Below are 11969 nucleotides of genomic sequence, written 5' to 3' on the forward strand. Positions count from 1 at the left end.
GGCTTTCGACTTCTTTTAAATTACAAAACTATCATTGATTTCTTTAAAAACTCAACCCCAAAACCTCATTAAAAAAAACCCAAAACACTCAATAGGACATCGAAGTAATTTAAATGGTGTAAAGTTTATCTATATTATTAATGCTAAGAATAGATATATGACTAAATATCTCTTTAAAAATCAGGGATCCCCGTACTCGCCCCTGTTTTTCCTCCAAATCTCCCCCCGTTAGAGCCGAGAACTCGATGGGGACCCGACCCGATGGGGATTTCTTCCATCCCTAGGGCACACCAACGCCTCTCAAGTTTTGTCAAAGAAGACCTCCTATGTAAACATAGTCATTTGTACAACGCGAGATTTGTTCAGGATACAATGGGCAGAACCAAAACACCACCAAGACGAACAATCCACGAGAACAAAGCACAAATGAACAAACTTAAGCAAAACGAAACCCATCAAAGAGCACACCGTCTCTTAGGTTGTGTCAAAGAAGACCTCTTGTGTAAACATAGTCCTTTGCAAAATGCTAGAGTTGTACAATATGCAATGGGTCAGAAACAAAGGAATACCAACACGTACCACCATAGAAACAAAACACAAAATTAATAAGAACTAAATCGGGAGCCAACTTGCTCCCATACCAACCTATTGTCTTGAAGAAGAAAACTTCATGTTACTGAACATTCGTCGAATGCCAAGCCCACAAACGTTCCAACTAAGAATTATCAAGGAGACCTTAGAGACCCTTGTCAGCAGAGCCATTGGTACCAAATTGTTACCAGAAAAATTGATGCCACCATCGATCATATGCTCTCCCACCATCCAACTAAGAATTATCAAGGAGACCTTAGAGACCCTTGTCAGCAGAGCCATTGGTACCAAATTGTTACCAGAAAAATTGATGCCACCATCGATCATATGCTCTCCCACCATCAATTCTGGCACGCTTCCGTTTCTCACCGCAGATCAAGATCTGAACAGAGGCCGCTGAAATACCAATCACTACTTCAACCTTTGCCCGATGTGTAAGCACCATACAACTCCCAAGCGAGCACTCAATATCGTCGAGAGCCACTTTCCTATCAAGATCAGACAGCCCCATAGAAAAATAAAAAATAATAAATAATAAAAATGGAGCCCAACCTGGTACATTGAGAACAGAAGCACACAAGCCCCATGGGAGGAAGACCTTGGGAAAGAGGGTCTCCAATCCAAATGCAGACCCGAGGATGGAGAGCAACCAAACACAGAGCCTATGAGTGAGGAACACGAAGAGCTGACGCAGCCCTCCTCACAAAGAACAAACAAAGCGAAAACCACCGGACCCAACACACCAAGAAGAACCCAGAGAGACAATCAGAGAGGGCAGAGAGAGACGACACAAAAAATGGATCAAGAAAACTAGAGAAAACCCTAACCCCAGCAGTCAACAATTTTGGCTCTCCTTGCGTGAACGAGAGTGAAATTAACCCACCACCAATTCAGCAGTGGGGAAGATATATTAGGGAGTAGGTTCGGTTTCTCTAATTCCATGTAAATAGTTCAATTCCATAAATAATATAAGGTATGGGACAAACACGCATTGGCTGTAATTATAAAATTTAACTGGTACTTCATCCCAAAAAAGGTTGGTCAAGAAACTAAATAGCGAAAAAGTGCGCAGAAGTAAGACAAATATTTCTTACATGAGATACTGCAGACCTTACAGGCCTAAAAGAATTGAAGCCAAGCCAGCTTGAAGCTATAAAATTCTCTATACATAAAAAGTTCAGCAATCAGAATCAGTCTTACAAAATGAGGGAAAACTATTTAGGAACCAAAAGCAATCGCATCAAAATTCAGCTGAACCAGGCGCCCGGGGAAAAGGGATAACATCTCTGATGTTCTCTATCCCAGTTGCAAATTGTACAAGTCTTTCGAAACCCAAACCAAAGCCCGCATGAGGAACTGGAGAAACAAGGAGAATGGCAATTAAACATAAAATAATTTATCCACTCAGAATATAGAAGCTCAATTGATAAACCATATACTATCGACTACATCTCATGTTTTATTAACGTTCATTCTGGATGGATCATGTTAACTTAGACGACCTTCTAGTGATTTGTATGTATAAATTTATCCATAAATACTACCTTCGTTTTCTAAATTTGAGGTGGGAGAGTGGGAACAGCAGCACTCTTAACTTTAAGTTCAGATTTTCCAATTGTGTAGTAGCGCAAATTCTCTCAGCATTCATTCAGCCACTAGAGTAATTTTTCAAGTTCAAAAAACAGAATTCCTCACCTGAACCATAACGACGCAAATCAAGATACCACCAGTAGTTGTCCTTATTCAGCTTTGATTCATCCAACCTTTCTTCTAGATATTCAAGCCTCTCTTCTCTCTGGCTTCCACCAATAAGCTCGCCAACCTGACAAAAGAACAATCACAATTTATTAGCAAAAATAATACTATAAAACATCACTGATTAAATGGCATGATACATCACTGAATTGATACAAAAGTTGACACAACATGGTCTGGTTTTGATGATGGAACGAAATACATTACAATGTAACCCAAAGCCAAAGTATTAAATAAACCGAACCATGTTAGTCAGGTTATGTCTTATCATATTTGTGTTTTTGTTTTATTTTGTGTTGTCTTAGTCAAAGCACAACCCAGAAACACAAATTGCCACTATAGACCTGCCTCAACAGGATTGCTGGACCGCAAACCTTTGGCATTCTAGAACATTCTCTTGTTATCTGTAATTCAACTAAGCATAGCTTCATACCTGTGTCTAATGTGTTGCGCAAGACACAACCTAAAAAAATCACTATACCCTCTAGAATAAATTTTAGACAGCAATAAAATTTTATTAATAGCTACAGGATAGCAATAATAGAAATGCAATTATATATTGCTAAAATTACCCGGGGAACCAACATATCCATAGCTGCAACAGTCTTCCCATCATCATTTCGCCGCATATAAAATGCTTTGATGTCCTGAAATAGGAATGTGTCATGAATATCTTCAGAGAAGTAGTTCGATAAGTGGAACTAAATTTCATAATTAGTTTTTCCCTTCCATGATTATTCCAAAAAATAGGAAAAGATACAACAGAGGGGTTCATGCCTTCGGATAATCTCTCACAATTACAGGGCATCCGCTAAATGCCTCCTCAGTTAAATACCGTTCATGCTCACTCTGCAAATCACAACCCCACTTAACCTAAAAACAAGCATTGAATAGGAGTCAGAATGTAAAATGCAAAACATGGTGAAAGCCACTTATTGAGAACGAATAATACTATTGCCACAGATGTACCAGTATACAATGATGGAAATAAGCACCATCTTTTGTAACCTGATGAGTATCTTCTGACTCACTGAACGTAAATCAACTAAGTTTCTTTTCTAAACTCAGAGTATGCTTAAGGGGCATCATCGGTTAACTTATAAATCATGAAACATCAGCCTGAGTCATAACGCTCACATGTCTAAAGCTGCCCATTATCAAAAGATCAGAAAGTGGCAATCCAGTGGGAGGGCATCTGTATTATACACATTGATAAAATTAATGCCGCTGGTATCTGATCTAAAAATAAGCAAGCAATGTTTTGGTTATGATAGGATTTAAATATTGATAAAATCTTCTCCTGAAGCTCCAAGGAGCAGTGATTATGATGAGATCATATCACAACATTTTATGCAAACAGGTCCGGAGAAAAAGAATACTAAATACCATCCTTACATTACATACACACTAGAACATAGTTGAATTAGATAAGAGGAAAGAACCGAAGATTATGGCAAACAATTCAGATTCCAGATAATTGTTTATCTTTTGAATTTGATAGAAGATTCCAGAGACCTTTTAATCTCATGACAAACATCATAGGGAAATTTTTTTACAAGAACAGAGTTGGTTAAAAAAGCTTTAAGTAGTTGGCCATACTGGGAATTCGAATTTCTTATTTGCTCTGAGAAGAAGTTCAACTGCATCAGTATAAGTCAACTGCACGAAGTCTTTATCTGCCACATCCTGTTGATTGAACACACAGAGAGAGAGGTAAGAAAAATAATGAGGGGACAATAATAATTGAAATTTTGGAAAGCAGGGCATAGCTTAGTCGTCGTATAAATAACCAATTCAGAAAAAGAACATAGAAAGGAGGATTTAATTTATAGCAGAGGATAAAGGACAAGTTACACCAAGAAAGAGCTCATACATTTAATCGATCTATGATTCCTTTCTCAATCCAAGTGTTGAAAAATTCCATGTCTTCCTTGCAATTTTCAAGGACGTGTCTCACCTTCAAGAATGGAAGTATATGTTACTCTAAAATCCAAAAATAACAATGTCACTTGACAATTCTAGCAAGTTGGTTGGTGAGTTTTCCAGAAAATGGTTTGATAATAGTGTTCATGAAAATAGTTTTGAAAGGTAACATACTACATACTGGAGATAGGCAGTTGCACAGGCCATGTCATCGTTGAGATCAGCAAATGCAAGTTCCGGTTCAATCATCTAAACCAAGGAAGAAAAGGGAATTAAATTATAAGAAGAATACAACCCAAGAAGCTAAATAAAGAAAGGAATGTGAAAGGAAAAAAACTTACCCAAAATTCAGCCAGGTGCCTGGAAGTGTTGGAATTTTCAGCCCGAAATGTGGGGCCAAATGTATACACCTGGAAAACGATTCTTGGTTTTATCTTGGAAAGATACACTGATTGTAATCCGAATTTGATACTAAAATGAGGACGGGCATTGGTGCATGAAAGAAAAAACATACATCAGAAAGAGCAGTAGCATAGGTTTCAGCATTGAGTTGGCCAGAGACAGTCAAGAATGCTGGCTTCCCGAAAAAATCCTGAGACCATAATATTAAAATCAAAACTCAAATGGAAGTCGCATAAAAATTTAACAAGAGGACCCACTAGCTTTGGTCAATTCCAAATATTATTAAAACGGAAGTTTGGTACATAACCTCTTTCCTAGTTGTGTGATGTACAAACCTCCCCATCCCAATAGTAAAGATCAAACTGTTATAGTTTTTTTTTTTTTTTTTACCTTTTTAAGAATCAAACTGCTATATTTCAATCTGCATGTTGAACTATCCATAAGTCATTTACAGGTTTGGATCTCAATTTTGCCATAATCCATGTCCTGATTCATCCTCCCAGGAAAACACCATTTGGAGTTCCTTGAGATGCTAAATTTCTCCACAAGGAATTCAATGCTGGAGCTCATATAACAACTTAGTGACAACTTAGTGATGTATCAGAGCCATTTAATTTGACAGTGTTAGTGAAGCCCAATTATCTCATTCATCACAATACATTTATTTGATTAGACAATATATCATATGAAGTCCAAATAAGGTACAAAGGTGAAATACCTCCGTTGGTGTGATGGGCAGGATGTTTTGAAATACCTAAGCCCTAAATTAGAAATCATAATAGAAACCACCACTACATCATTTTTTTTAATTAGAAGGTTCAAAGATTTATATATGCCTAAGGGGCTTTTCTTGTTTCCATTTATCAATGGCAGAATGGCCAAGGGAATGGTAATAATAGTTAATAATATAAGAACATAATTGGTGTGCTGTTGCACTTGCTTTGTTATAACTTAGAAAGAAATTGGAAATGCATCCAACTCACTTGTGACCAATCAACTAGGCCATCCTTCAATCTTGGGATACCATCCACAGGAGAATGAGAGGCTTCTCTGGTGCTTGGAATCTTTTAATTGAACAAAGAGAAGAGTTTATATAAGTACTACACAACATACAGCAGATTTAAGAGCAATGACAACAATGGTACAAAACCAAAATGCACTACTAATCACTATAAATGGCCTGAAATATAATATGGCATGACATCTTGCACGATGTATTATCTTCAAGATGCTGAATGCCAAAGTATCTTGGCTATGTGTGTCCGTGCAGGCACTAGGAAACAAGAAAACAATTAAGCAAGCTAATGAATACAGATTAAAAATAGAACACTGTCCACTGGAAAAAGCATATGTTATATGTATATTAATATTCTCTTGCCACACAGTAATGGAACATAAGATGTTCATGGTCTAAAAAATCAGTGGCAGCATAAGCTTCTTATGTTGCCAGACTATCTGACAAGAGAACATTTCATGTATAATATATTGCAAAAATAAACCTGCAAATAGCATATAAGACAAGCAAAAAAAGGAGTAAAAACTAAATAGAATTACAACTTGCATAGTGATACACATGCTGCAAACTGTTATATCAGAAACAGCAATGTTTTGAACAAAAATAATAAGACAACTTTTAAGCAACAGTGCTCACCAAAGTAGTCACACAAAATTGTTCGCCTGCTCCTTCACAATCTGAAGCAGTAATTATGGGACTTGAGACCCACACAAATCCATTTTCTTGGAAAAACTTGTGGGTAGCATATGCCAAAGCATTTCTCACTCTTGCGACCTAAAACCATCATGCAATTGAAAAATTAAGATAATTGATTTAGACATTGTAGATAGATCCACAGAGAAAATACTAAAAAGATGCACACATTATTGTTTGCCACACTGAACTTCTGTCATACTCAATTAGGTAAGAAATGTCTCAAAGTAATGATTAATGAATACTTGCGTAAGTATGCCAATACAAAATATCTGAATACATGTGTAGATTAGTCCCATTGACTTCAATATCCACTTATCCAGAAAAAAAAACAAAAAACAAAAATCAACAGATTTACGCACCCAATTGGAACAGCAAGTGAAGAATAAATGGTAGGTCTAGTGAGTAATTTTTTTTTTTTTAAGTTGGGTTTCAAAAGAATGAAATTGTGAATGATCTGGATCACTTGAACTTGAACTTCTATGCACACTAAATCAAATTATATCAACTTAGGTCACCCATCAAAGGTCAGCTTCACTCACTTTGAACTGAAAATTAGCCATCACCGTTATCTCAATGCATTATTTATTGGCTTACTGATATTTATGGATTTAAGTGAAAATTCTAGGAACGCTAACCCAAAATTCAGGTGAGTATTGTCCTTATCCACATTTAATCTCTCCATCTTCCTCCTTGCCTTCGTTTTTTTATATATATTTTTTTTTTGTTTTAACAAACAAACAAAAAAGCACTCAGTTGGATATGCACAAATTTACTAAACCATGACATGTCTTAATCACTCAAGTAAGATTCATGCACCATAAGGCATATTCAAACAACCAAAATAATTAAGAAAGACATAAATGGAAGTCTGATTTCAACACAATCAACAACGTAGCACTAAATCTATCTAAAAAGAGCAATGGCAGCATATCCTGAAAATGACAAGTAAAAGAATTTTAAATATAAAACATGAAAAAGATAAAATGATTGACAAAAAAATTAAAACAACGACAAATAGAACTAAATGGTTTATGTAACTATAGAGAATCATTAGCAACAAAGATGTAGAACCATACCGCACCAAAAGTATTTGTTCTTGGCCGAAGATGAGCTTTTGTTCTCAAAAATTCTCTACTGACCCTTTTCTTTTGGATGGGATATGAAGGATCACTCTTTCCAACCTTCAAGATGAAGAGCATACACAATTATTCCAATTCTTTTGTTGGGAACCTAGAAACTTGAAAGTCCAAAATAATGATTGATAAACTTTGTTGGTTTAGCACTACTCCTAAAAGCTTAAGCTGTTAGGATTAGGTCAACAAGTGTTTTATATTTAACACCCCTCATATGTGGGCCCCTCTCCACCATTAAAGCCCACCTTGTGCAGTTCAATTTATATTGGGAGGATTTAATTGCAAGATTAGAGCTCAGTATTTCTTGCTCGGATACCATGAAAAACTTCACGAATTTACAAAACTGGATTATGAAAAGGTTATATATTGCACATTCCAAGGCACCTGGCCAATGAGGGACTGTGCTAACACTCCCCCTCAGCACCAGGTGCAGAGACACTCAACTCTTCCCCCTCCGTGCAAGGCCTTAAACACAAATCAACTGATCTCTACAACATACCTGCTCTGTACCATGATATACTCCATGATGAACTCATGCTTGAAAATAAACTTACAAAGGAATAAACTTACACCACATCACACATCCCAAAAGTTCACAGGTGATGTGGGACTATACTAACAATGATAAGACCACGAATTCAGAACTCAAGCTCACATCTTGAGGCTTTGAATTCAAAAATGAAACTAATAAGTTCACACATGGGTCCCAAACATGGAAAAGTAGCCTTTAGATATCATGTGTTATGTACAGGCTTGAGGCAGAATGCTTCACTCATAGTTGATGAATTAAAATTATAACCTCTTTTTTTCCCACAAATACACATTTTTTTAGGGCACAGTCCCCACCCCACAAGGCAGTGCATGCACAATGGGAACTAAACTGTAAACTATAGCAGATATGTCCAATAAATGTAGTAAGAGATTCCATTTTCAAATAGTTACATGGTCTCAAACAAGCAAAGTTGCTACAACTGGAAAACAATGAAAAGAGGTAAACAGGAGTGGAGGAATGATAAAACCTATATCACATACCATCAAGGTAGTTGTCAAGCTAGACTTAGATAACAAGAAATACTAACCACAACAATTTTCTTGACCTTCAATTCCACTTTTTGCTTTGATCCTTGGCTGGCAGCTAATATCCCTTGCACCCATATTGAAGCACCAGTAGTGATCAAGCCAGATTCTACCTATCAATAAGCTCCATAGCTTGAAGTAAAGACACGATGATATGCCACAAATTCCACTAAATTATCAGGGAAACTAATATCTCAAGATACTTATTTCACTCTAACAAAAAATAACTAACAGAATAAACCCATACTATTATAGATATAAACCATGCAACCTAAATATAGACATATTCCACAATGTTAATATAAGAAGCAAGTTTCAGGCTGGCCCAAGAACTGGTGTGAAGTAAACTTATATGCAAATACAAAAAACACAAGCACATAAGCAATGATCAGAAGAAGCACACATTTTTCTACCAGCGATTAGTAAACAGTACCTGATCATAACCTTCAGCATCTAAACCCAATACACATTGCATGTTTGAGAGACACGACCCGTCATTAACCTAAAGATGCAAAATTTAACAACAAAAAGACTCAAATTATTAAACTAAAACTAAAAGATTAGGAAAATAATATGTATTCCAATTATATATTGATGCTATTACCTCAATGAATGTAACGCTGCTTTGGACTCGAAGAGTCCGCACCCAACCCATAACCACCAAACTCTGGCCCAACCGCTCCAGCCCTTCGTCGGGCCCGCCTTTGATATCCACGACCTTCAGCTTCTTCCTGAACTCCCCAACTCTGTTGTTGCCGCTTTCCGGCCTCCAATTTTCTGCAATTTCCGGTTTCGTCCTCTCGGCGGCTCCTCCGCCAGAGTGGAGAGCTCCGGATATGACGGTGCAGAAGGACCTCCGGCGAGGGACTGCTGGACCGGCGCCGGAGAACCGGGACCAGCAGGGAAGAAATGGCGGGAAAGTTGGCGGTTGTGGTTGAACTAGGGTTCGGGGGTAGAAGGAGAGGAACCGGAGGGTTGAGTAGGGGTTGAACCGGAGAGCAGGGGCTGGTGCTAAGGCGGCAGCAGCAGCCATTTTCCCTTCGTTTTCAGTGGAGTGTGTAATTCTGAGTGGTGCTTTTGTTGGTTTTAATATCCACACGTCGCACGTGTCCCTATCAAATTTTAACATGCGTCCCTCTATTTAACAGAACTTAAACCCCGAAATAACACCATTAACTTTTAACCCATAAAATTAGAAAAAACACAGAAAAAAATAAAAAGATTCCAGATGTTTATTTCTTGTTTGATTTCATACTAAACAAATCATGTGTGAATTGTTTTACATTTTTCTATTTTCTTGGGGAACAAGGCGTTGAATGTAGGGTTCAAAACTTCAGTGAAACTTTATATAATTGATTAAATAAAGACTAAATTATATATATATATATATATATATAGGTCGGGCCAGTACTTGGTATCAAAGCTAAAAGTCCCCAGAAGAGTTGTTAGTTTGAAGGTTTTTTGTCAAGTTTCCTTTACTCGCTAGTCATCGAGTTGTCTAGCTGTTGGATAGGCTCGTTAGTCGTTGCCAGATAGGCGTAAGGCGTTAAAGAGACCTAGGCAGGGACTAGCAACCTTGAATTAGGAAGAGAACAGAAGGAAAGCATAAAACCTAGACTATTAAAATGGCAAGCCTTAGAAGAATCTTGTCTACCCGTTCTTCTAGAGATATAGGCGCTAGTAGCAGTTCTAGCCATAGAACCCTAAAAAACTCTCAAAAAATAACCATGCGGGACGTAGAAAAGGAGTTGTCCAACTGGGATATACCCAGAGTACCTATCACTGATATCTGCTATAAAGGATATTTCAAATTTAGATCTGATTATGCAATAAAAACTGTTGAAAAAACCATATCTTTCATTGATAAAAATGACAGTTTCTAGCTATTTACTCAGCGTCAAATCGACCAGCATCTTGATATAAAATATAACTATTTGCACATAGGCTTGGTGTAGGTAGCAGTGAAACCACTTAGCAGAACAGGATTGCCCAGTTCAATCTTGCTATGTGTAAGAGATGGAAGGCATAGAAAGTTCACAGATTCCTTGTTAGGAATAGTCGAGTCAACTTTAGGGGAAGGCCCAATATATTTTAATTGTTTTTCCAACTTTTCTGTTGCCCTTTCTGATATAAATGTCTTAAAAGCCTTAATGTTGAATATTCAAACTCGGGGTTATGATATGGACCCAGGATCCCAAAATCTAGCCATAATTTACAGGGTTTCATATAAGGTTTTGAACATTGTCTGTCATAAAGCTAAAGAATTGGACAGTAAAGGTGAAACTACCTTGTTCTAAACCAATCTTCAAAAGTCAAATGTGGCAGTCCCAAAAATGATAAAGTGGAGTGATATAACTCTGCCAGAAAAATGGATCTTGGATGAAGTAGCTCCAAAAAGGCCCCTTGAAAATCAAGAGCCTACACGGATCTCGCAATTTGCTGATGGAGAGGTAGAAATACAATTTTCTAGTGCTAGAAGAACTAGAATTGATTTGGCACCTCTAGATCTAACATAGAACCACATAGATCGAGCACCTCCTCTGATAGAGCTTATGACCTAGAACATGAAAGAATGGTTCTAGCAGGACTTAGGAGAACTCAAGAAGAAATACAGAGGCCAGTCTATAGGTTCGAACAAACCATTCCAGACTTAGGTTTCAGAAGAAATCCTCCTCAACCTGAACCGACATTTTCAGATGTAGAATTTGAAATAAATATGATAAAATCTTTTGAAATAGAACACGAAAACATTAAAAATGATTATCTGAGTATTGAAAATGTTGATAAAAGAATTTGGTTTGAAACAACCTTTAGGAAGGAAAGGCAAGACCATCTCTGGAAAGCCCACACCGCTTTCATAAAAGAAAAGAAATTCAATTGTTTTTTCTTTGCGTGGTTAGATTGGTGTGCTAAAAAGTATGACATCCCTGAATATAGGAAAAATATAGAAATGATAGGAAGCCCCTTCTCGCCTTATACTTCCAAAGATGGGAAGTCAGTCAAAGCCATACATCTACCTAAAATGGTGATTAAACAAAAGGATGTAATTGCAGCTCCCTACAAATAAACCACTTTCCTTGAAGATAGTGCCAATAATTTTTGCACAGCTAGTAAAGAAGATGTAGGTGCTGTCATTCAGTAGAATAACTACACCAACTTGTTTCTGCAGTCTTTAGGAAAGCAAGTTACTAGGATTGAAACATCTGTTTCAATAGGGGAACAGAAATCCGAACCAGGACCCTCAGAAACCAAAAGTAATAGAAAAGTAAGTCAAGCGTTCTTTAAACCACCTCCTGCCTTAGATAATAAAAATTTTAAGATGGGAAGGACCTTATCTGAAGATGAAAACTTTGTTGACGTCTTGGCCAAAAAGTTAT

The 11969-nt window shown here is 37.1% G+C and overlaps 1 protein-coding gene across 2 annotated transcripts; it reads right to left on the bottom strand.

Moving 5' to 3' along the window:
• Positions 1-1612: 1612 nt before the first annotated feature.
• Positions 1613-9660, bottom strand: NS1 (Class II aminoacyl-tRNA and biotin synthetases superfamily protein). Of its 2 annotated transcripts, none has more exons than XM_089055756.1 (15): positions 9197-9660; positions 9026-9094; positions 8595-8705; positions 7459-7563; positions 6323-6460; positions 5655-5735; positions 4784-4861; positions 4611-4679; positions 4444-4518; positions 4220-4303; positions 3946-4032; positions 3124-3195; positions 2919-2993; positions 2287-2413; positions 1613-1947 (listed from the first exon to the last, which is right to left on the bottom strand). In XM_089055756.1, the coding sequence occupies exons 1-15, from the start codon at positions 9623-9625 to the stop codon at positions 1832-1834; spliced, it is 1716 nt and encodes a 571-aa protein (XP_088911882.1). In that variant the 5' UTR covers positions 9626-9660; the 3' UTR covers positions 1613-1831. The 2 variants fall into 2 exon arrangements, with proteins under 2 accessions (XP_088911882.1, XP_088911881.1); XM_089055755.1 differs by having other exon boundaries at positions 3124-3219; positions 9197-9659.
• Positions 9661-11969: the final 2309 nt, after the last annotated feature.

The sequence above is a fragment of the Prunus mume genome, linkage group LG7, assembly GCF_029339155.1.
Source record: "Prunus mume cultivar Tortuosa linkage group LG7, ASM2933915v1, whole genome shotgun sequence".
Taxonomy (NCBI): domain Eukaryota; kingdom Viridiplantae; phylum Streptophyta; class Magnoliopsida; order Rosales; family Rosaceae; genus Prunus; species Prunus mume.